The sequence below is a fragment of the Rhinolophus ferrumequinum genome, chromosome 20 (genome assembly GCF_004115265.2).
Source record: "Rhinolophus ferrumequinum isolate MPI-CBG mRhiFer1 chromosome 20, mRhiFer1_v1.p, whole genome shotgun sequence".
In the NCBI taxonomy this organism is placed as follows: domain Eukaryota; kingdom Metazoa; phylum Chordata; class Mammalia; order Chiroptera; family Rhinolophidae; genus Rhinolophus; species Rhinolophus ferrumequinum.
This window is the reverse complement of record NC_046303.1, coordinates 21,512,091-21,538,105: the sequence shown is the minus strand read 5'-3', so window position 1 is coordinate 21,538,105 and position 26,015 is coordinate 21,512,091. Positions and strand designations below refer to the sequence as shown.

The window sequence follows — 26,015 nt, the reverse complement described above, 5'->3', positions numbered from 1 at the left end:
TCTATGACCATCAACAGCTTGGTATATATTCTTCCACCTGCTATTTTGACTTTCAGCACATCTAAGATGAACACTGTCCAAATATATTTAAATACTATTCCATTTTCAGGTTTTATAGCTAATACTAAGATCCACATTAGTAAACTGTTACATTATTCATATGCCATTTTAAAATTTAACATTAACAGAAAGTATATAAAATAATCCAGACAAAAACTTTTAAGTGTTATAAAACAAAATATTGCTTTCACAACTGTTACTGATATAGCCTAACATTCTTTGACATACTGATATCATTAGCTAAGAAGTATACAGTATAACCACATTTAAAAGATACATGTATAGCATTTGATTTGGGAAACAGTGGTGATTTCCTAAATCTTATAAATAACTGATACATGTTTTAATGCAACTGAAGTTATACATTTGAAAAAAAAATCAAAACATTTGACAAGAGTCAATTAATGGTATCAGACATTCAAATTTAAGCCAGGAGAAGACAAAGGTGAATGACAGCAGAAATTTATGTTTTTGTTATCCTTTCAGTAAATAATAATAATGTATTAAAATTACAATTATAAATAATGCCATGGAAATTGCAATTATGGCTATAAACAAACCCAACCAAACATATAAATGTTTACGAGACAGAGAGAAACGTTCCAAACAAAATATCCAGTATAGTATTAGCTAAGTTGTACTACATATAAATACTAAGGCAGGTTCAGCAAACTTTCTCTGTAAAGGTCCAGATAGTAAACATTTTAGGTTTTGTTGTCCACGGAGTTTCTGTTGACACTACTCAACTCTACTGTAGTCCTGCAAAAGCAGTCAGACACAACCGTAAACTAAATAGGTGGCTATGCTCCACTAAAACTCTTAATAAATCACATGGTGAGCTAGATTTGGTTTGCAAGCTGTAATTGGCTGACCCCTGTTCTAGAGAATGAAGTGGGGAGCTAAATAATGAAACCCTATATATGTACCTGGGTTAAAGCCTTGTCTAATAGATGGAAAACATTATAAATCATTCATCAGTATTAAAAAAAAACTATAATAATCATTTTATTATATCTGGCATCAGGGTACCCAGGTCAAAAACAAAGTTATTTCTAGGAGTCCTAACACCTTATGCAATAAGTAACTTGTGGGATATGTTTTGTTATGACACAGGAGAAATCTACATGCCTAAGATGCTACACGTCAGAAGTAGTCCCTCAGATCTATTCCTTTCTCGAATTATCCTGTAATTTTAGAAGCATTAGATTCATTCTGGACCATGGGAAGCAGCTACACACATTTATCTGAGAGTAAGATCGGCTGGCTTTAGATATACCATGAAGAACTACTATCTACTCAGTTTAGTCTACCATGAAATACCTAGCCTTTATAGTGATGTAGAAGGCATATTTGTGCCTGCCTGTGTGTGTGTATTCATCTAAAACCTGAACAACCAAAATCCCTAGTACTGAGTCTCAAGAACACTTCTTAGTTAATCAATAAACAGAAAAATAGTATTTACAAATTACTGAGCAGACTGCACGTCACATCTGACATGCTTCTCAAAAGTGATTGCTATCCCACTATTATAGGAAAAAAAAATTCTTTAATAAAGAAATCTACTACATCTGTGTGCTACATTAAAATGAAAATCTATGGGTAATAACAAACATGAACTTACCTGTAAATATGCATTTAGATCTTTTTTTCTCTTTTCTAAAAAATCTCTATCCATATTATTAAAAGTCTTTTTACCAGGAAGCTTCAATATACTTGACAGATTTTCAAACTAGAAGACAAAATATATTCAATAATCTTAACTTTTTACAAAAAAAGTATTTTGCAAGTGGCAATTTCTCTATGTATTAAAGAAACGCTGAACAGATCATTTTGCAATATGTTGTATTAATCAAAAATCAGAAAAATGAAAAAATACTGTCCAAATATGTCCAAACCACAGTTCTAATGTTCCTTATTATAAAGTATTTTCAATTAAGAATGACACAGGGATAACTGATGAAGATGGGTGATGATCACATGCGGTTTCATTTCAATACTTTCTCTAATTGTAAGACTGTTCAAATTTAGTAATAAAAGGTTTTTGAAAATATTTTCTTGAACAACCCCTGTGACTTGTGAATAAAGTATTAGCAAATAAATTTTTAATGATCAAAGTTATGAATTCCTGGCTTGTTAAAAAATTTCATAAAGAAATATTTTCATATTGATGGCTTCAAACCAATTAATCATTGTTAAACTATTAAAGGAAAAAGAAAATTTAAGAATATAACTTAGAGCTGTATTACAACTCTGTACATATACAACTATAGTACAAACACTGATATTTCTTCCCCATCCATCACATGAAAAATAAACTCTAAGATTACTAAGAAAAACAATTAAGAGCCATCAGCTTACAGCGTATCTTTGTAAAGCCACAAGAACAAAGTAAATATACATACTCTAAGTCTAGCACTTACAGACTTAACATTTGGGAGGACCTTCAAGGTCCTGATGTGGAGTAACCTGCGGTGCCTTACCAAAGTACAGATTTGAACCACGCTAGCTGCTAACAGTTTAAGCGTAAAGTCGTTTAGCTGGTGACCACGCCTGGCCAGCAGCCTTGTATCTGAAACTTCAAGCTGCCTCACTGCTTTTCCCATGTGATACACATTCTGAAATGAAGCACACTTTTAAAAATGTTCTTTGTTTAAAAACTCATTCATTCCAGCTGCAGAAATTAAAGAGAAGAGGAAATAAAAAGGTGTAGGATCATTTTCATCCCCAAACTGGAAGTCTGATAAATTATTAATGGAATGACAAATCAGATGGTTGCTTGCAGCTATAATGTGAACAAGTTCATTGTATGTTCCGTGTGAAAGGTAAAGGTAGCTTTTTTGTCCCAGCCAAGGCAAGAAAAACAAAAAAAGGGGAGAGGCAATTTACAGGGAAAATGTGATGCTGTCATGATATTCACAAACTTGGTGATTCACAAAAGTATTAGAATGGGTCCTCTTTGATATCAAATGGCCAATGCAGAGTGCCTGATTTTCTGAATTATTTTTTTTCAATCATATCTTATGGAAGTAAATTTACTTTTTCAAGGTACCCTAAAAGATGTTTAATTTCCTAGAATATTACTTATCCACGCTCTCTTAAACTACAGATTCAGTTTATGAACTGAAAAATGAAGCTCTAACCTCCAGCACTGCAGAATGTGACAGTATGTGAAGAAAGAGCCTTTAGAGAGGAAAACAAACCGTGAGGTGGGGCACTACCAAATTAAATGTTAAATTTAATTTAGGTTCTGGCTATTGTGCTCATAAAGAGGAAATCTGGACACACAAAAAGACACCAGGGATGAAAGCACACATACAGAAAGGTCATGTGAGGCCACAGTTAGCAGAGCAGTCAACTGCGCCAGAAAGAGATGCCTCAGGGGAAACCAAACTCGCCAACACCTCGATCTTGGACCTCTAGCTTCCAGAGCTATGGGAAAACAGATTTCTGGTGTTTAAGCCACCCAATCTGTAGTCTTTTGTTATGGCAGCCCTAGCGAACTAATACACCAAGGGAATATAATAGTATCCAGTAAAACAACAATTTATTTCAGAAACTTTAAAATATTAAACCTTATTAATAAAAAAAAGTTACAATAAGTTATTCTCTTAAAGTGTAAACTACCAAATTCTTTTTTAAATTATCTGTCTGGAACAGAAGCATATATGACCAATAGTTTTTTCCAAATATTATTATTATAAAAGGAAAAAATGGGAAAATTTTATCCTCTATATTAACTCACACAAGCTTAGTTTTTAAAATACTATTTATAAGTACTAGGTAGTCCATTCCTGAAAAGTAATATAATTTCCTCTGCCAAAAATTCATCAAAATATTTTTAAAAGGCATGTAAAATAAATTTGAAATTTACCTAAAGAACTCACAAAAATTAAAAGAGTGTATTGCAATGTTCACAAAGATCTCAAATATTATGTGTAAATCAGACATTCCAAAATCAAAGATTTTATCTTTCCACAATGAATAGGCCAGGTTGAGATTCCTAATACATTACTAGAAAATTTAAAGAGCACTTTTGACATTTTATATTAGAAAGATTCAAAATGTGTTTATATCTCGGTACATAAACACTTTTATTCAGTTACCTTAACGCATACTTAATATCTTTTAAATCACTAGTATTTCATCTATACTTATATACAGTTCATCCAATAAAACAAAACTGCAGTGGCTGACGGAATGTAAACTCCTAGAGGCAAGAATGGTCTGTCTTGTTCACTGTTATATTCCCAGCACTGAGAATTATGCCAGGCACAGGTGACAAGCTCAATAAATATTTATTACATAAATGAATGGGTAGTTCAGACCATTTCTAAAACAATATGACATTTAACATTTTAATTATTTTCTTTTAATTTTATAAATCTTTATCCATGAAACATCAAATTAGACTACTGAAAAATCTTTAAAGAAAATAGATGATAGTTCATATTTTAGACTGGAAAAAGTTTACATCACAAAGTTAAATTAAGAAAATGAAGCCTGCTTTAAAATAAAGTTAATACTTGAAGAGCTCTATGGAGTTAAAATTTGTGTCAATAGGTTGTATTGTTACCAACTGGTGAATTACAAGTCATTACATTTTTCTTCTGCTATTTTATGGGGGATCTGAGCTTAAAAAATATAGATAAGGCAGAGCTAAAAGGGAAACAGCTTGAGTCTTATTTATAAATGCTTAGTATTTTGCTTAAACCTACTTTTCACGCATAAGCTTAGTTTTTAATTTCTTAAGCTCTGTGAGCAATCTGAACATTTAAGTAATCACACGCTACTGTGACTTTATAGGAAACACTAAGTCAAAATATCCACTTCACCTGCATTGAGCCCTTTCAAAAATGAACAGTGCTTTATCAATTTCATTAATTTCTGGTGCTGTATTGAAAAGGAAATCTCTGTACAAATTGTTTTATTAATAGTTTTTAAAAAGTATGTTCTTCACTTATATCTGTCAATATAATATTTACAGTGCTAGCCTAGAACATTTAAATTAAGCAACAATCATTCTTCTTAATAGTAGAAAGAAAATTAGAGCTATTCACACAAAGAAAATTTCGTATTATAGCAAATTCCCATTAATTTGAAAGTAAATAAAATTACTCTTAGCAATTCAAATTATCTTAAAATTTGTCATGTTTGGGTAAAGTGAGGATGAGAAGAAATATAGGAGCTACTGGATTCTAAAACAATATCAAACAGATAACATTGGAAAACTAAAGCAATTATTTCTTCCATGTTGGGCAGAAAATTCTTTCACCTCTGCAAACAAATCAAGCGAAGCATAAAGATGTATTCAATCAGAACAGAAGAACAAACATGTCCAAAGTTTTAATTTCCTTCTGAATGTAACTCAAAATAGTCCTTTTAATATGGGTCTGTGGAGTCAACACTAACCTTCTGTTTTTAGTAATTTTCGAGCTGTTAAAAGTTTATCTCACTCTCATTCATAAAATATTTTAATGAGATTATCACAGTGCTGACCATATTTTCCCCACTATCTTAATTGAAAAATATATTTTCTGAGTACTAACCTTGTACAATGTCATTTCAAAGCTTTAGTCCACCCAATCAAACGTCACCACTATTACAATTTTTATTGGTTTAATACCAGTTATATATTTAAAAACCTTGAATGAAATTAAAGTCTCTCAGGAGTTATAAATTTCATAGATCACCTACTTCAATTCATCTGGTAGATAGTTTATATTTTTCTAAGGACAAGAAAATATATTTAATAAAAAATAGAAGAGAGAAATAATTTGCTTATATTTATTATCTTTAAGAGTCTTTATACTTCTATAAAACAAGAGGGTTGTATTTAGTAAGAATTAACAACATTATATGGTTAATGTTTAATTTAGGTTGTGGTTCTTAATATACAATATCAAAGATTTAACTGTTACACTAGTGGATAAGGATGCCATTTAAAATGACTATAGTTCTGAATTACACTGCCAAAAACAAAACTACAAAATGTCCTATAGTGATCCTCATCCCCACTTTAAAACCAAACGCAAATACCTCTGCAAAGAATAAAACACACACATACACACCCATCCAGAGAGAGAGAGAGAGAGAGAGAGAGAGAGAGAGAGAGAGAGAGAGAGAGAGAGAGAGAACTTTTAAAATGAGACACACTCATTTTAATTTTCCAAGATATACCATTGATATTTTGTCTAGTCCACAATGATTAAGACTAGTTAAAGTTTATTGGTTAAATGTTCAAAATCAGCGTAACATTTACGTTACTCATACAAATATTCTTACCTTATTTTCTTTCATTAGCTTTGATCAATACCTTAGCATGCTCAGAACTACTCGGAATGAAATACTGAATCAGGAAACAATTTTAAAGTACACAAACGTTACAAACCTAATTACCTGTTCAGTGATTCTCATGTGGAAGTCATGGAAGTCACTGTAACGACGATAGGTTTTCCACATCTCCTCACTGTTTAGATTGCGCCGGTGTACAGTGATGGCATACAATGCATATGTCTTGCCATGATCATTACAAACGCCTGCCACAGCATATGGGTCATAGTCAGCATATACTAATCATTTAAAACAAAATGAAGAGGAACAAAAGACACAAAAAGGAGGAAGATGAAGAACAAAAACAAAAAGGACAATATGAAATGAAGAAGAATTTGAAATGACAGACTGAGACAAAAGGATGTCACCAAAGGATAAATTCCTGTCCTCTGTAGCGGCATCCATAAGGTGTTACATAAGATGGCTATGTTGCAAAATAAACTGTGGCGTTATGACGACACCACCCACCACACGGTGATGTCTACTTTGGACCGCTTTCCCAGAGCTTATATGTATTATTGGTTATATTACCGCAGTACCATCCCACAGTATAGCATCAGAGTCTTTAATTTAACAGAGGAAATATAACGGAAACAAAATAATAACCTTTTGTACTAGTCTTCACTATTTAGTTGTATTTCAATTAAAATCTCTTCAACTAAACAGAATGAAAAAGCCACAGGATAAGATTTATCTGCTCTTTTGGTCAAGTCTTTCTCACTTATAATATTCAACAATTAACAAGTGTAGTTTATTCTGGAGATTTTTTTAAAAAGGCATTTTCCTGCTAATTTGCCATAAACCATCCAAGTCTGGTGGTCTAAAATCAAAACCTGTCCACATTTTGTACTAGTCTTAAGAGGTGCCCTTTGAAGCATTTTCTTTGTTTTTCCTATTTTCCATTTTCTTACCTTTCTGTACTGTATTCTATTTCAGATCATTTCTTCAGGTCTCTAAAAGTTTATTGACTCCACTCATCTGTATTTGGCCTATTTTTAAATCCATCCACTGACCTTAATTTCAATCACTATGTTTCTTGATTTCTATAATTTTACTTGGTTCTTTTTTCATAGTGCTGCATTCTTATCTCTATAAATATTCTACACATACTCTCAGGCTAGGAGATTCTTGGAATACAATCAGTTGAGGACGGCTGAATCGAGACATACCCATGTTGGGATACAAGATAGGCTTTCAATTTCCTGTGGGTGACAGATACCATTTCCAATCATGATGCTCACATTCTCTGTTCTTTTCCCTGACAGTAGGCTCAATTTTCCTAGTTCCTCTTTTCACATCAAGCCACTTCTCGGGTTCCAACTTCCCACTGCCTTAGCCCATCCTGACTCTTCTAAACTTGAGGACATAAAAAATGCTATCAAAATCAAGACAGCAGTCTTTACGTTCTTATGAGCTCCTTGGCTTCCACAGCTCCTCATTTACCTGAATTTGTTTTTCCTTGTGGTCTGTGATGGTCTGTAGATTTGCCTTGTTAGCTATTTTTTTGTTTTCAGCCTTTCTATGTGTGAGAGGTAGTGTTTCCCCTTAGAGTTCAGACTACCATATTGACCAAAACTGCTTTTCTAGTAAGAGATTACACTGATCCATATTGTGAATTAATAAGTGTCCAATTTTGGGGCTGACTAAATATTTTTTATTTCGTATATAACTAGGCAAAGAATGGTCTGTGTAGTTTCTTAGTAAATTATTTTAATCACATGAAAGCTAGAAATCTACATTGGCAAATGCAGTTAGGCAGAAACCTCTCTCAGGCTTTCATCAAAATTTTTCTCTAAGACTTGCACTTTCTACTCAAAATTGCCTTCATTCCTTTTCCACCTAATATCAGTGTTCCCGATTTGACAAAATATAAAACTGCGGATAGACTGGCCATGTTGCTCTCAGGGGCTTTAACTATAGGTAACATTGTTTTTCACTGTTTACCTCTTCCAATCATCCTTCAGACCTATGCAGAACAAACTGCACAACACTTTTTCGTCATGTTAGAGAACCACCACCACTCAACAAAGTTAACATGGCAACAAGGGAATGGCCTTATCTGTTGTGTTCAAGATAAGTTTGGTAGCAAACCATTAGGTAGGAAACCATAACCAATTAGAAGTTAACAAGAGCAAAGAGAATAGAAAGGAACAGAAAAGAGGAATGTAAGAAAGCATTCTAAAAAAGAATAATCAGATTTGTCAAAAACTGATAGGCAGGGGAGCTCACAACCAGGGTGCATGCACAATAGAAAGAATAAGGAGGTTATTATAAAAGAAGCACAGAAGACAGAAGGTAATTAGTTTTAAAAGAACATAAATGTGGCTACATATATACTGATTTTGAGATGATGGTGAGATATTATAGTGGAAATAGTAGGTTTTGTTTTCATTAGGACGTTACTCACAGCAGGTGATGTGCATACTATTTGTTACTAATCCATAATCAGATAAGAAACAAGAACCAGAGAATAAAACTCAATCTCGTCACTAACTACAATGCTTAATTTAGCCAATATTTTCTAAAGCAAGATTTCTCAATGAAGGAAGCAGTAAGGACTAGTGAGTCCATGGACCAATCCTTTAGTAACACTGCACTCAACTCTCAGTTCTATTTCCTGTAATAAAGATGGTCAGAATATAGGACCTAGACTCAAAGAGATTCTGGAGGCCAATTGGTAAATAAGTATTTATAGAACAAGCACTAATATATAATGCCTACCATGTAATTACTAATGTAATGAGTTAATTAGTCCCATAACAACCCTATGAGTTAAGTATTATTTATTATTATATTATTATTATCATCCCATTTTATGGATGAGGAAATTGACATACAAAGAAGTTAAGGAACACGTCCAAGTTCACCCAAGTATTAAGTGGCAGAGCTGGGGTTTGACCGAGCAATCTGGACAGAAAGTTGTGCTCTTAACCACTCTATTATGCTGCTTCTTTAGTATTTATACTTCAGCCTGACTGACAGGAATAACAACTTATTAAAAATGCTTAGCATAGTGCTTCCATACATTTTAAGAATAAATACTTGTTAAATAAATGGACAAGGTAGCTAGAAAAATCAGAATCCTCAGAGAAGAGAAAGATCCACATAAGAAATACGGACATGAGTGCCTTCCTCTAGACATAAAGTTTAAGGTCTTCAAGAACGATGTAAAAGGATAAATACTAAATGTTTGCATTTCAAAAAAAGCGTTCACATTTGGAAGACAAGCCAATAAAGAAAACAGAGGTTTATAAAAGAATTTAAAACTTTAAGGAAGGAAAAAGTGCGACAACTATATCAAAAGCTAGAAAGAAAAGCAACAAGACCTCTAGTTTTATTAACAAGGAAGGGTGTTATGTAACGATCTTTAAGAGCAGAATAATGTGTGTACCAACTATTTGTAAAAGGTAAAGAAACTACTGAAACAGCAATTACAGATTAATTTATTCCAGAAATTTAGCAAAGAACAGAATGCAAAATGAGACTCCAATTCCAGTGAGAAGCAAAAGAGAAAAGAGATTAAAAAAAATGGATGCAAATTATCTTTTAAACTACACTTATATTATAATTTCATTTCAGTATCTAAAATGTAAGCATGAGATTGAACTGAGGTATATATCTCATATGTATATACTTCAACATGTAATCTGACAAAATACTCCTACATTCTAGGACTAGTGAGAGGCCAGATAAGAAAACCATCATTATCTACTACTTACTAACCTTATCTAATAACTGAATGGCAATGATGAAAATTGATTTTTTTTCCTCAGTTCACTAACCATTTTGCACATATGCTGATTGAGACACAAAATCTTAGAGGTTTCTCACCTCATCCAAGCATGTCCAGAACTTCTACAAACTCCAATATCTAAGAGCTTCAATTACCCAGTTATCTAATCTGACTCTGCATGCATGTAAACAAATATTGAACTAAAATCTGCCCCAAAACAATTTAGTAACAATTATGCGGACACTGATCAGCTAGATGCAAACAAAGAGGAAAAGATTGGTTTCAGAGTTTATTAGCAATGACAGAATGTTTAGAATTTGAGTTTTTTAAAATGTTAGCACTGACAAACCTTAGAGAAAAGGAAATACCCACATACACAAGGAAATCAACATCATAGAATTTAATGAACATGCTGCCAAAATGAAAAAAATAACTTAAAAATATGATTACAAAACAGAAGAATGGCTTGTAGAAATAAATGTGGAAAATAATGTAAGAGTAACAATAATCAATAGTTTTTAAGTAATAAATATACCATAAAGTCTCTTACCAGTGTCTGAAATGTAAGCATGAAGTTGTACTAAGTCATCAGAAGATACATTTGAAAGGTCATCCAAAGACTGGGGGAAAAAAAAATCAAGAAGGTATTTTAATTTTACAGAGAAAAAGGTGTTGAAGAATTCTACACCATATGTGCATTACTCATCTTTGCCCCATGTAAGTTTTATATTATTTGCATCCTCATCCCTCAACAATAATTCTATTTATACCAGCAGGAGAGAGCGAAGAGCCAAGATTAGGAAAGTATAAAACAAAGTAAATTAGAAATCAACTTAATAAATCAAATTATTTCTTCCTTTATTGCTTGTCCATATACTATGATTTGCTACTACTTCTCAGTTATATTTAATATATGGCAAGAAAACTGTGGATAAAAATAAATGGACATATTCTAAAGTTAATATTTCAATTTTTTTAAATGTTGAAATGTAATAGAGCCAACTCTGTATTATTTAACACTTTTGTTAATTTGGAAATAATTTTAATCTGTAAAATGAGAATAATTGCACCTACGTCATAGGGTTATATGAGGTTTAAATGAGAAGACATTAAAACATTTAGAAGACTGCCTGTTAGCTATTATTATGATTACTTATTCAACAAAGTGAATCCATAGCCTAAGGTAGATTTTAAATAATTAATTTTTAAAAATAATTTCACAAACAAAGATTACTGACTGACCCAGAATGCATCTTTTATAACTATAGTCTTTGGGTTTAAATTTTTAAAAATTTGCCACATATACGTACACCCACATACACAGAGAAAAGAACATAATCATATAATGCAGACAGACTATGAAAGAGAGTTAATACAGCAGGCTTGAAGCTGCTTTCCTTAGAAAGAACTGCTTGCAAGGCTGGCCGCTGAATGGCGTTTGGGAATTTAGATTTAGGGAAGGTTCCCACGATTCCCTAATTGCTAAGAGTGGCTCACACTACCTGTTTGCACAATGTACGAAGTCAGACAATTATGTTCGCGAACTTGCTGCAATGATGTTGCTAACCTTTTTTTGATATCATAGGGATTATTCATTATGAATTTGTACCAACTGGACAAGCAGTTAACCAAGTTTACTATTTGGAAGTGCTGAAAAGGCTGCATGAAAAAGTTAGACGGCCTGAACTTTTCACCAACAATTCATGGCTCTTGCATCATGACAATGCACCAGCTCACACAACACTGCCTCTGAGGGAATTTTTAGCCAGTAAACAAATAACTGTATTGGAACATCCTCCCTGCTCACCTGATCTGGCCCCCAATGACTTCTTTCTTTACCCAAAGATAAAGAAAATTTTGAAAGGAAGGCATTTTGATGACATTCAGGACATCAAGGTTAAGACGACGACAGCTCTGATGGCCATTCCAGAAAGAATTCCAAAATGGCTTTGAAGGGTGGATTAGGCACTGGTGTCAGTGCATAGCTTCCCAAGGGGAGGACTTGGAAGGTGACTGTACTGATGATATTCAGCCATGAGGTATGCAGCACTTTTTCTAGGATGAGTTCACGAACTTAACTGTCCAACCTCGTAGTTTATGCTGAACACCTGCTTTCTTCCCAGCAATCTGAAATTTTGGTACATGCTAGGCATGTGACATGCCTCCAATAAAAACCTTGGCACTTCGTCTCAGTTGAGCTTCCTAGTGGTACTACTTCGTATGCGTTGTCACAGTCATTGCTGGGGGAATTAAGTTTGTCCTATGTGACTTCTATGGGAGAGGAAATTGCGCCAGACTTCCTCTGGACATTACTCATGCATCTGTTCCCTTTGCTGATTTTGCTTTATATCCTTTTGCTGTCTTAAGTCCTAGTCATGAGGATGACTAGGCCTGTGATTCCTCGTGGTAAATCACTGAACTTAGGAAGGGTGTTGGGGAACTCAGACAAACAGGCGTGATTCAGACATATTTCACACTGTAAAACCCATAGGATCTGAATGAAGTTTGGAGTCCTAATGTGATATTACCAATCATTACGAGAAAAGTCATCTAAATGACTTTAATACAGCCAGTTACGACATAAAGGCATTTAAGTTAAGGCAACTGTATTCTAAGAAGAAAGCCAAAAGCATATCTACTAAAGACTGATAATTAAGAAAAGCAAAATGTGAAAATTCCATACAGATATCCACAGTACTTCCCTGGTCAAGTCAAGTGGGAAATCTTTAAATTAGGTCTAGTCTAAGCGTCATCGCTGATACCATAAGGGACCATATCACCTAGTCTTTCTTGCATCTCAGTTTTCCCAATGGTATAACAGTATTAACACCTGCTCTATATGACTCTGTCAGGATATAACGTGAATGAAAGTACTTTGGAAAAAAAAAAAGAATGCACTTATTTTCAAGTGCTCATATGACCTACAATAAAACATTATGATAGAAATAGCACAGCCATTGCTTTAATATTATATTTATGTGAAAGAAGAATCAGAGGAAATGGAGTATTCTACAAACTACAGATTGTTATCTACTCTGATCTTCTTCCAATTAAAAACAATCAACTTTTTCAAAAAAGCATTATTATCAGTAGCCTTCCCTTGTAGGGTAACATTTATAAAGCTAAATGCTACTTACTATTTTAAACATGCCAACATCTTATACTAGCAATCCATAAGTTGTTAAAAACTTTGCATATAAATGTCTTTTAGCACATCTAAAATATACAATTAATAAGTATTATTTTCATTAAATATGATCAAAACAGTATGATGAAACACCTCTTACACATTAATCAAAGTTATAATTACATGTAATATCAAGTAGACTTATATAAAGTTACACTGATGAAAGAATATTACCGTGTTTCCCCGAAAATAAGACCCAGCTGAACAGTCAGGTCTAATGCGTCTTTCAGAGCAAAAATTAATATAAGACCCAGTCTTATTTTACTATAAGTAAATAGTAAAATATATGACTTTACTCTAAGTTTTATAGTAAAATAAGACCGGGTCTAATGTAATTAATATAATTATATTAATATGATAAATATAATACAATATAATAATTAAATACAATATAATATAAAACCATTATATATTAATTGGTTTTATATTAATAAAATATATTTATTTAATTTTTGCTCCAAAAAACGCATTAGAGCTGACTGTTCGGCTAGGTCTTATTTTCAGGAAAACACAATAACTACAGAACTCCATTCTGATTTAGAACTGTAAGTATTGATTACTAATAGAAACTGATTTCAAAAGAAGCACATAATCCTCTCCTGAAATAAAATCCCATTTGTATAGTAATCCTTGGGTTAAGAGTTCTTGAATTTGAAAAAAAAAAAAAAGTGTTTAACATTATGCTAAGACAAAAACCGAAAATTCAAATTTGCTATGATAATGAACTCAACAAAAACAACTAAAAAGGCACTACTACAAATGCTTATAATTTACCTGCCAATCTCAATTGCAAAATGAGTAAAACACTAACACATTAAATATTTTCTTTGCTTAGTATATTGGAATAAACTATCACGATCTAGTTTATAACCTCAAAAATTTTTTTTAAATGCAGCTATCCACCAAAATGCCTATGTATTAAAAAAGAGGATCCAAAAATCTCCAGCTACTTAAAGCTTGAATTTAATTGATTGATCTGAATAATAAAATATTGCAAGTTACTGACCTCAAGTATAACTTTTTCTATCCAGAGACTGTTCTGGCTTATATCACTATATGACATGACAAAAGAGGTCTCTCTTATTTAAAAAAGAATTTATTCCAGATATGAATAAAAGAAAAAAATATTTTTTTACTAGTGTTCAAACACTTGTACAAGCACTACAAATGTGAATACTAGAAAATTTCAAAGCCAGGAAAAGTTCTATCACATATGGAAACTTTTTTCTACATAATGAACATTATTGCTAACATTGTTTTCACGTTCTACAACTTCAAGTTTTGTTATAAAATTATGGGAATATAAAAAGTAAATGGTAATGATACCAAATGATTTAGGAAACAATTTTAAATGTTACAAAATAACTGACATATCAGTATGGCTGATTTGCTTTAGTGTTTTGTTAAATGTTATACTTTGTACAGTAAAAGAACATTTACTCAATAAGGTGATTTTAGAAATAAGTGTAGTAGTACAGAAGACAATACAAGATAATGGACCTCTAAACCACTTAGCTATTACAAAAAGTCTAGAAGAAAAAGTAATGTAAGTAGAAGGAAAAACAAAGAAAATAATCTCCTCCTACACATACCCCCAAACTCTGGACTGAAACTTTTACAGAACATTAACATACATGACATATATATTATATATGTGTTATACATATATTTGTAGTAGCATTTTATGAAATAAGTTATTCAATGGCAAGGATGGATATACTATTAAAAAAACTGAAATGTTAATTATTTCACACTTCACCTTGTATACATGAAATGCCAATGACAGCTCATATGCTAAAAACATGTCATTCTTAAAACTGTAATCATATGATTAGTTGCTTAATTCACTGTAAGACTATCTATACTTAAAAATATGTTTTATAAACACCTGAATTTGTTATATTGTAAACTTTAAGAAATATCTACAAGTTTTCAGATACCCCGGCTAGCTTTACATTTCTTTTCCAAATACAAGAGAAAACTAATTCCAATGAAAACATTTCTATGTCACAAATTTACTGCCTTTTATAGCACTAATCACTCATTTTAAAATATGAAATGCTGAGATTGAAAATAATGAAATCAATTTTTATCAAATACAACTGAATTATGCAGTTATGACCTATGCCCATTTTTAAAAATGAAAGTTTTATTTTTAAGTTCTAATTCACAGATGCCTTACATGTGAATTTAACATTTCTTTAAAAGCATAACTTCTTATAATATTAAAGGATGCTTGGGGGCTTCTAATATATCATTTATTTACATGTTAAGGCTCAGCCTTTCATATAATTTTCAAGCCACTTTAATAATTAAAGTATTCATAATAGTACTTACCAAATTTATACTTCCTGTAGGAGACCCATTAAATGATTCTGTGGAAAGGGAAATTCAACTGAGTATACAGTAAAAAAAATTTGAAACACGCTTTTTCTAAGGTTCAAATACCAAGAATGAAAGTCACACAAGCCAAGACATAACAGAAGAGTAAAGAAAAATTGTGTCACACTACTCCCAAACACCCGTTCCCTTAAGTCCCATGGTTTTTCAAGTCAGGAATTTCAGGGAAAAGTGTGTGTGTGTGTGTGTGTGTGTGTGTGTGTGTGTGTGTGTGTGTGTGTGTGTGTGTGTGTGTGTGTGTGTGTGTGTGTGTGTGTGTGTGTGTGTGTGTTGCCTCCACATATCCACACAAAAAGGCATTCATGTACAGGACAGCAAGTATTACATATTTTATCCGCATAGTACCATATTAAGTTGTCTAATAGAGTGTAAACATGAGGAAAACACTGCAGAGTGAAGTCCATTAGGATATGACAGAGGTATTTTGTTATTTGTCTCACTGGATTAAGAGAGATTACCAATAAAATTATTCTTTAGTGTGAAAAACAGATTCATTTTTGATATATCTATTAAGTCTACTTATTCTTGGTAGACTTAGCTCAAAAATATTAACTGTCTAGATTCTTAAAATATATAACTAATAGAACAAAAGATATGTAAAACTCCATAAGCAATGCCAGTTAATTAAAAAGCAACTAAAAATTATGTAAGTCAATTATAGATTATTAAAATGTCTTTTCCCTTAGGATTTTATCTATATCTGAGCAAATTAAGTTACCAATTCCCTGTCAAAAACTCAAGTCTATGGTAAAGCAATATTTATTTATAGTTTAAAGTTAATATATGGTTTCTAGCACTTAAGAGATTATTTGTGAATTTGGATCTCTAAAGGGGTCTTCAAAACAAATGTCCATTACTTTCAGAAAAAGGCTGTTGGTGTTGCTTTCCAACTTCAACAGTTCTAAATGCCCAAGAACTTTTCCTCATTCCTTAGACCTTTGGTCACAAAAGGTAAAAAGTAAATTTCACCTATGATTACCCCTTGGTTAATAGCAAGGTGATAACTGAAATGAATAAACAAATAGTTCTCTGTTCTCCTTACTAAAATATATTCCTCCTACCTCTGTAGTTTTGCCCATCTCTTAAAGCTTCCCACCAAACACAAATCAAGTTAAAAGTGAAATCAGGAGAAAAACAAAGCATGTTTTAATTTCTTGATCAACATAAGAAGATGCAGAAATAAAGTTTAACATAAATGTAGGTCCACACTTAATCAAGAATTTGATAACTGCCTATAAATCTTAGAAAACAAAAAAAAGTACAGTTTGACATGTTGAGAAAAATGTGATTGAAACTAAAATTGAAAACAGAAAACAATTTAAATATTTTAAAAAGACTGTGAGAACATGTTTTAATAAAAAAGAAAATATCTACTTGTAAAATAATTTAAAGCTGAACTAAAGAAGGCGATCACAAATAAGGAGAAAGAGAAGGAAGAACGGGGAGGAGGAGAGGAGAGAGATGAGAGATGGTCTATCCAGCTACCTACCTACCTACCTACTGAAGTTTAAATGGGAATGAAACTTCTTCCCCAGCAGAGAAAAACCACCAGAGTATTATCTCACATGATAAGGATTGGCCTATTAATTTTAGGCTCAATTGTAGCTTGCATTTTCCAACAATCAGCTACACATTAAACACTGGATTAGACAATTATTTCAAAATGCCTGCAAAGTAGCCAAAATTTCAGAATGTTTAAAAATATACACAAAGTGTTAAGAAGCTTAATCTTGAAAGTCAGAAAATGAATTTATAGCAAAAAATGTGGGGGAGGCCTATTTTTGACTAACTGATCTTATAAAGACAAGAAAATCATAAGCATTACTATTTGAAAAAGTTGTACTAAAGCCTAAACACTGATAAAGACAATAAATCTAACAGCTATTTTTAACAACAATGTTTCATATTATACGCATCACTCCCCAGTTTTCCAAATGGTTTCAAAAAAATGATCAGGCAATTTCTGAGTGATACAATATATAAAAGCTCATCAATTAGAACACTGAATGTTAAAAAGCAATGTCCTAGAAATACAAAAGATACATACCATGTAATTCCAAACTACAATCAACGATTCCAATGGGAGGGATTACTCAATGACTAATGTATTAGAGAAGTACATTTGCTTCAGATTAAAACCAGATGCAAAAAGAAAAAAAAATTAAATCTACTTTGTGTTTTGAGTAACTATAAGGTTTTGGGAAGCTTGAGATGGCTGACAAATAATTTGCTTCCATTAGGTGCATAAAAGAAGATAGACTGGCTAGAAAGAGATGAGTGGAAGCTAAAAGTCCATTTAGAAGACTTTGGAAGAGTTCTTACACTACAGCATCCAAAACTACTCCCACAGAATATATTGCTACTATTATCATTTTAAATTATATATTACTTAGAAGCTCATACAATTAGTTGATTATGATTCGATTTTTCTTTTTCATTCTGGATCATAAAGGATATAGATTTCACAATACTAAGTAATGTGTAAAGTAGATAAAATTAAAAGTATTTATAGTAATCCTTTCTGGAAGCAGAGTTGCTACTGTACATTTCACAGCAGCTCTGTAAGAGATGTTCCAACAGACACTAAATACAGATATACTATATAGTAAACTCGAGGTCCACTGAATTTTACTGTTCAGCTCCCCTAGAGTACTCCTTAAAAAAACAAACAAAAAAAATTCCTTAATTATGCAATCAAATCCAGTTAAAATATTATTCAAAGTTTACAAATAAATAAGCCAGAAACAGTATTAACTTAAAAACCCGAAATTATAGATCAATAATCAATACAAAAGTTATTAAAACTCAAATGCAAACTTCTGTAACTAGATTTCTTAAGATTATTTGAAAAGTAAAATCTCACTAATATAGATTGGAGGGGGAGCAGAGGAGAAGGCTAAAATTAGGAAACTTCCATTATAAAGGTATTTTTTTCACCACCTAAAATCGCTACTGTATCTCTAACCCCAAATGGTCTGGTCCATAAACCTATTCGTAAGGAAATGACTATAATTGAAGTACTCTCTTAAAATATTACTTAGTCAAGTTTTTCCCATTTACTTTTCATTTACGCTGCTTATTTGCTTAGACCATACCAGGAAGTTTATCAAACCCTAGGCATTTAATCACAGTTGAATAAGAACTTCTGAATTGGATCACAAGTAAAATGGTCATCGGGCTCAAGAATCTGCAGCCTTTGTGCTCTAAGGGCTGTCTTCCCACTATTATTAAACAACCAATTGTTTCCTACTAATAAAAACCAATATTTGTATTTTAGTACATAAATTACTTTTATATACATAATTTCATTTAAATCTGACAATGACTCTGAGGTAAGAAATATTATGACAAGAATGTTATTGCAGATTTACAACTAAGAAAAATGAGGCTTAAAGAAATTAAGTGTTTGGCCAATATCGTACAAGTAATAAGTAGCAGACCAGGGGTAAAAACTAAATATTCTGACGCTCACAGTCTTCTTTTTCCACTATACCAAGCTCATAGTATGGATACCATTTGAAAAAAATGGAAAGATTGGAATAAATGACTGTTGTAGTTTCTTCCAGCTTATATGGTACAGGATTTGGAAAAGGGTATAATTAAAGCGAGAAAAAAAGTACTTTTTTAATAATGCTTTATAATTTACAGTACATTCTCAGAATCATTACTTGTTATTCTCATTTAATCTTTTCAATAATCCTAGTGTTAGTCATAATATTATTACTTACCATAAACTATTTGGGTGATAAAACTAAGGAAAACATTCTTCTTTAAGAATTCAAGGCTTCTATAGTTACATATTCTAATCTGCTATTAAATTTTCAAAATTTTCATTTAGTAAGGTAACTGAACTTGGTCATTCATTTATAGTTTTAAATACATTACAATTTCTATTTGGGCTTCAAGAAATTTTTTATTTTTTATCTGAAAGGTCATTTTTTTGGTAAGCAGAAAATATAGGAACACAAGCGCGTGCACATACACGTGCAATGTGTGTCACCTACCTCCATCACCATCATCCGATCCTCTGAAACTAGGATCCTTTAACATATCCAGCTCAGCTAACATGCGCACATAAAGTGCATTCTGTCTGAAGGAAGGATAAAACCTTTCATCTCGTAGCATCAATTCATACACCTATTGCATAAATGAAGATATTCAATTATTAATACAGATAACGTACTGATTTTCACTAACAACAGTTCACCAAAAGTTAGACTGAAATGTTGCTATAATGAATCACAGGCTCTATATTTACAAGATGTCAGCAGTAAGACTATGTCACAACTAATGATTTCTTCTGGTCCCTCCAGTTCCTAAATTGCACTGGAAAGGGTCCTACTGCAATACAAGACACATGACAGCAGGTTATACATAATGTTCTAGGAAGTAGTATTCTCTAAGAAACACGTCCCCCTAAAGGCTCAAGGAACATCATTAAAATAAATTTGAGTGATATTATTTATACATCATCAATTCATGAAATTCTAAGACTGTTTATCTGGCTCTTCAGACAGATTAAAAAAAAACAGCCTAAAATAAGCATTTTCTTCACTTGTCAATTAAATAAAAAAACAAAACTGTCCTACCTTTTTGGTAATTGAAAGGTATTATTACCGTAACTCATCTTTTCAGTTACCTCTTTGATAATTTTCAATAACCTTTTCAAAAACAAATTACATGCCTATAGAAAGGTAACATTTTTAAGAAAGATCTAATGATGAATGTTGTATTTAATACCTTTCTTTGAATGTCATCAAAGATTTCAGGAGTTGGATCTTCATGATTCAAAGTATCTGCTAATTTTGCTACCAAATAATCATCAACAGTAACTCTTGGAGATGCCTAACAAACAGAAAAATAATAGTATTAATGACCTTTGGAATTTCCAAATACACATGAAGTTTTGATAGTAGGAGAATTAAATAATGGAATCATTATTGAAAGTAACTGGCAGAAAATCCTTGGTTTGTAAATGACACCTTGATGATTAAGAAGGCTGAAATAAGAGCTAGAACCTTCTCATCATCACTTCTCATCATTGTCTGCTATATAATAAGCAGACAAACATTTACTCAATGTGCAAAATGAAGGTAATACTACATAAGGTTATCACAGGATTACAAGATTTACATAAGGCATAAAAGCACAACGTCTGGCACATACGAAACACTGTCATTAGGAGTTATTGTTTAGCATTCAGTAGTCCTGGATGTGTATTTAATATAACTGCGAAAATAAGCCATTTGCTACTTATCATTTACTACTAGAAACAATCCTTTTGAATGACCTTTAAAAAAGACTACCCTTATTGTAAATTTGGTTTTATAACACTACAGCAAAGTTCCAATGTAATATGAGAGGGAAAAAAATCTGAAAAGTTAATCTGCTCCAACAATTTCTAAAATCTGATGTTCAATGTGCAAAATTACTTTATTGAAAGGACAAAAAATGCTGAAAAGCTAGGAATATGGTCATCTCTAATATGTCAACTTGAAATTTTAGTTCTGAAGGCTCTGGAGAAAAGGAAGGTTAAGGATGGTAACTCTTAGGGGAACTAACAAAAGAATGCATTGTTTAAATAATTTCTCCATGCTATCCAACAGAATATTTGAGGAACCCAATGAAGAAATCAACAAAAAGAGAAAAAGTAAAAATAAAATAAGTAAACAGCAGGGTATAAATGTGTAGAAAAAGGGCTACAGAACTTTTAATGCTCTCATTAATTCAAAATTCTTGTTAGTGAATTAAGGAAAGTTGTGTGGTGGTTGTTTCACTTTAGAGGGGAAAAGTGCTTTTCTCTATAAGGTATTTTTACTTTGTGTGTTTCCTTTTTTTTTTTTTTTTTTTTTTTAAATAAAACTCTGATATACCTGCAGCTTTTAGAATACCCTTTTCTTTTACATAGCTGTATAACTGAGTACAATCAAATGTAAAATTCACTGACTTTCAGCTCTGCCCTTAAGCCTACATCACAGTTCTTTCCCTTACAAGTCCAATGTGATGACACCAAGTCAAATGTACTTCAATCAAAATTATTTAGGCATAGAATGATGGGATTTTACTTTCAATAATAGCAGGTTTTTAGTGCTCTACAGATTTTTTTCCAGCTCTCCAAAGAATGTCCATTGCCTTTGTATTTACAGGCTTGTTTGGTGGACCAACTGTTTCTCAATCAGGTCCTTTGCATCTGTGAATTCTTCACATACGTTATCCATGTCTAAAATACCCATTTTTAAATACTTCAAAGTATAATGAACGTCATAAGTTAAACCTCTCCTTCTTAAGGAAAATGGTTTTAAAATACACAGATCCTTTAAACTTGTGAAGATTAAAGGTTTTATTATAGTTTTAGTAAAGAAACAGAAAATTCGGTTTAAGGAGCCTGTCTCTGATGATATTTTTTTTGAATTCTCAACTAGTCTTATTTCCAAAAAATGAGTCATTTTTTTTCACTGTCCAAGTTTTTGTTATAGCCTACACATAAACAAGTCAGGTCAGTCTGTCCTTTTCAAGGATCCTTTTAGCCTCTTCAAAGATTATGCAACAGTTTTGTAGAAAAAGCATACAAACTTCTGTTTACTGTAATTCTTTTCACCATACACTTTCTTGATCTATTTTTGAATTAAAGGAGGATATTATTCTTGTCCCAATCTTTGAAAATATGATTTTACTGCAGGCCGGTATTTTAGCATCTTTTCTATGATTGGCAACAATGATACCATCTTAAAGTCAATGTTAAAAAAATCATCTCCTGACATTCATATATGTCAAAAATCTCATTGCTTCTACATGTTTTGAAATAAACACTGACCAAAAGCTTTCATAGCGAATGATATCCCCATTTAGCAGTGTTGTATAGAAAGAGCACATGGTATTTAGCAGGTAAGATCTTTTCATTCTTTTTGGAAAGAAGTTTATGGACTAAATGGAATTTGTTAATATTTATATTCGTACTGTCTGCTGAATATGCAGACAGATGAGCACAGTTTATGTTTTTGGAAGTTTATTAAAAATCTGAGAAATCAAGAAAACATCTAAAACTCCCCTGTGTTCAAATCAAAGTACCTAGGAGCTATAGAAAATATACTCGTGTTGCCTCAATTTGATGTAATACAATACACTATAGAAAGAATGACTGCTGATACGATCTGACAGAAATTGCTCTAGACTTTAAAGTACAAAATCACCTGTATGAAGATTTTCTCTTGTCTACCCATAGGATATTTCAGTGGAAACCTTGAATCACGAAATGTAATCTACTCAGTTTTTTACAAAATAATTAAGGGAAAGATAGGCCAGTGTGTGTTCATTTGTGCAGTATGCCCAAACTAATTCAATAGCCACTATTTTCAAGTGATCACTGGGGTCTTTGGGGGAGATATAAAGAACTTTTTATTGACTTAAAAGTATTTACAACATTCAGTCTCCATATTTGCTTTCATATCCTCTTCTCTACCATGACGAATCCCAAAATATTTTTTGCACGTTGTGCAATATGGTCTATTTGGTTATTTACTCTCTCTAATTCAGTTGTATGGTTCCTTCAATCTGTCATTAAAAGAACCCTGTCATTTAGTCTTCTCGTTTGGTGATGTTTGGCTCATGATGGTATTGGTATTGTAATTATTCTCATTTTTATTATCTGAACTTTTAGAAAACATAGTTGTAACATTCATAATGTTAAAAAATTAAACAGTCCTATCAACATACAGAGCACAGGGTAGGGAAAGTGAAAGATGAACTGCTAACCAGCATGGCAGCAACGCACTGAAGCTGCACTCAGAGTGATACACAGCAGAGGGCCCACTACCACGAGGAGCAAGTAATGGCTGCCAACACCAGGGGTCAAGGCAAAAAACAGCAATGACTGCAGAAGGGAGATAACCCATGGCATTATCTGACACAAAAACGTGCTGCGTTCAGCCTTTATTTTTGGAATCACAGGATGGGTTTTGTATGTTTTCCTCAACCTTCTGCATCCATGGCTAAAATCTGGGACTTTTTGTGTCCTGAAGAATTTCCTGAGACATGGGATGTCTTTCAATGCTACAAAGAATAACAAACTAATCGTTGATTTTTTAACAGAAACAAAAAAGAGCCAGAAAACAATAAAATGATATCTTTAAAATGCTGAAATTGACATAAATAAATTAATTTTCTGATTTTTCAATTATAATTGTAATCCAAATTATTGGACTACAGTATAATTGACTCTATAACTAACTTTAACAATTAATATGCAAAAGACTTAGACATATACTTTAAAACAGTGTTTTCAAACAGCAGACTCTTAAATATGTTCACAAAGAAACATGAACAACAATATTCAGAGCAGCAGTGAATAGCAATGAAACGGAAAGAAACTAAATACTCATAAGCATCATCAAAGGTAAATAAATTCTTGTACCTGTGCAATGAAATACTTCAGTGAAAATGAACTATACCTGCATTCATCAACATTATGGGATTTCAAATATAAAGGTGAAGGAGGAAAAAGCAATACACACAGTATCATCCCATTTATATAAAGTTTAAAAACAAAGCTAAGCAATATATTGTTTAGAACATAAGCAATATATTGTTTAGAACTGTATGGGAAAGTAAATGAACAACTACAGGAAACTGGCTTCCCCAGGAAGGAAGGAAGCAGATGAACCTGGGGTGTGGATATGTGAAGAATATATAGGGATCTTCAAAATTATAGTGACTGTTCTATTTCTTAAGCTGGATGAGGTATATAGGTGTTTGTTATACCATTATTCTTAACTGTTCACTATTTTAAGTATGATGTATTTAATAAGGCAAAAATGTAAGCGAGTACACTAATGAGCAGTTTTCAAATAAAATTCAAATACAATTTTTGTGCTAATAAGTATAAATTAAAAGGTATTCTGGCATAGCCATTAAAAGTACTGGAGTACTCTCGAGGATTTTGATGTCCACATTCATGCTAGTGGTATTTTTATAAGTGATGGCTTTATCTGTCTTTGGTATCAGAATGATACTAGTCTCATAAAATTAGTTGGAAAGGGTATCTTTTTTTCTATTTTGTGGAAGAGGTTATGAAATATTGGTATTATTTCTTCTTGAAATGTCTGATAGAATTCACCAATGAAAACGTGTAGGTCTGGGCTTTTCTCTGTGAGATGATTTTTAATTACTAATTACAGTTGTTTATTTATTATATGTTCTATTTCTTCTTGAGGTAGTTACACAATCTGAGTCTGTAGAAATTCATCCATTTCATCTAAGTTGTGTAATATGATGCCATAAAGGTGTTTGTAATATTTGCTTATAGTTCTTTCAATTTCAGTAGGGTTGGTGGTGATGTTCTGTTTTTCATTCATGATTGATGAATATGTGTCTTTTTTTTTTTTTCTTGATCAATTTAGCTGTAGGCGTGTCAATTTTGTTGTGCTTTTCAAAGAACAAATTTTTGGTTTTATTGATTTTCACTATTTCTGTTTTCTATTTCACTGATTTCCATTCTAATCGTTAGTTTCCTTCCTTTTGTTTGCCTTAGATTTATTTTGTTTTTCTTTTTTCAGATTTTTAAGGTGAGAACAGTGACTGTTGATTTGAGATCTTTGTTCTTTCTATTTAGGCATTTCAAACTATACCTTTCCCTCTTAGCACTGCTTTAGTTGCACCCCATAAATTTTGACACTGTATTTTCATTTTCATTCAATTCTAAATAATTTCTAATTTCCTTTTGATTTCTCTTTGACCCAGAGACCACTGAGGAATGTACTGTTTAATGTTCGAATATTTATGGATTTCCCAAAATTCTTCTGTGGATTTCTAATTCTATTATAAGTAAAGGACATACTTTGTATAATTTTTTAATACTTTTAAACTGAGAGTTGTTTTATGGCCTAGCATATGGTCTATCCTGGAGAATGTTCCATGTGTGCTTGAAAATAATGTATATTATGTTGTCGTTAGGGGATGTAATCTACAGATGTGAAAGGTCTAATTGGTTTATAGTGTTCTTTAATTCTTGTGTATCCTTGGTGATTTTCTATCTAATTATTCTATCAATTAAGGGCAACAGGTATTCTCTTTGACTGTTATTGTTGAATTATCTATTTCTCCCTTAAATTTGGTCAGTTTTTGTTTCATGTATGTTGGGGATATTGTTATGTTTATAACTGTTTTATAATACTGATCAATTGACCCTTTTATTATTATAAAATGTTCCTCTTTTCTCTAGGAACAATTGTCACCTTAAAATCTATTATCTAATATTAGTATATCCACTCTAGCTCTGTTTTGGTTACTGATTGCATGGTTTATCTTTTT

The 26,015-nt window shown here is 32.1% G+C and overlaps 1 protein-coding gene across 3 annotated transcripts in view; it reads right to left on the bottom strand.

Moving 5' to 3' along the window:
* The window catches only part of SNX13 (sorting nexin 13), a 119,399-nt gene that overhangs the window by 17,429 nt on the left and 75,955 nt on the right, over nucleotides 1–26,015 (bottom strand). For 2 of the 3 annotated variants that reach the window (XM_033088314.1, XM_033088312.1), the window contains exons 14-19: nucleotides 20,451–20,555; nucleotides 19,715–19,847; nucleotides 15,648–15,685; nucleotides 10,674–10,743; nucleotides 6,457–6,629; nucleotides 1,682–1,789 (exon numbers count right to left, since the gene is read on the bottom strand). In XM_033088314.1, the coding sequence (XP_032944205.1) occupies nucleotides 1,682–1,789; nucleotides 6,457–6,629; nucleotides 10,674–10,743; nucleotides 15,648–15,685; nucleotides 19,715–19,847; nucleotides 20,451–20,555 (627 nt within the window). The remainder of the gene's footprint in view (nucleotides 1–1,681; nucleotides 1,790–6,456; nucleotides 6,630–10,673; nucleotides 10,744–15,647; nucleotides 15,686–19,714; nucleotides 19,848–20,450; nucleotides 20,556–26,015) is intronic. The other variant, XM_033088313.1, reaches the window with a different exon arrangement.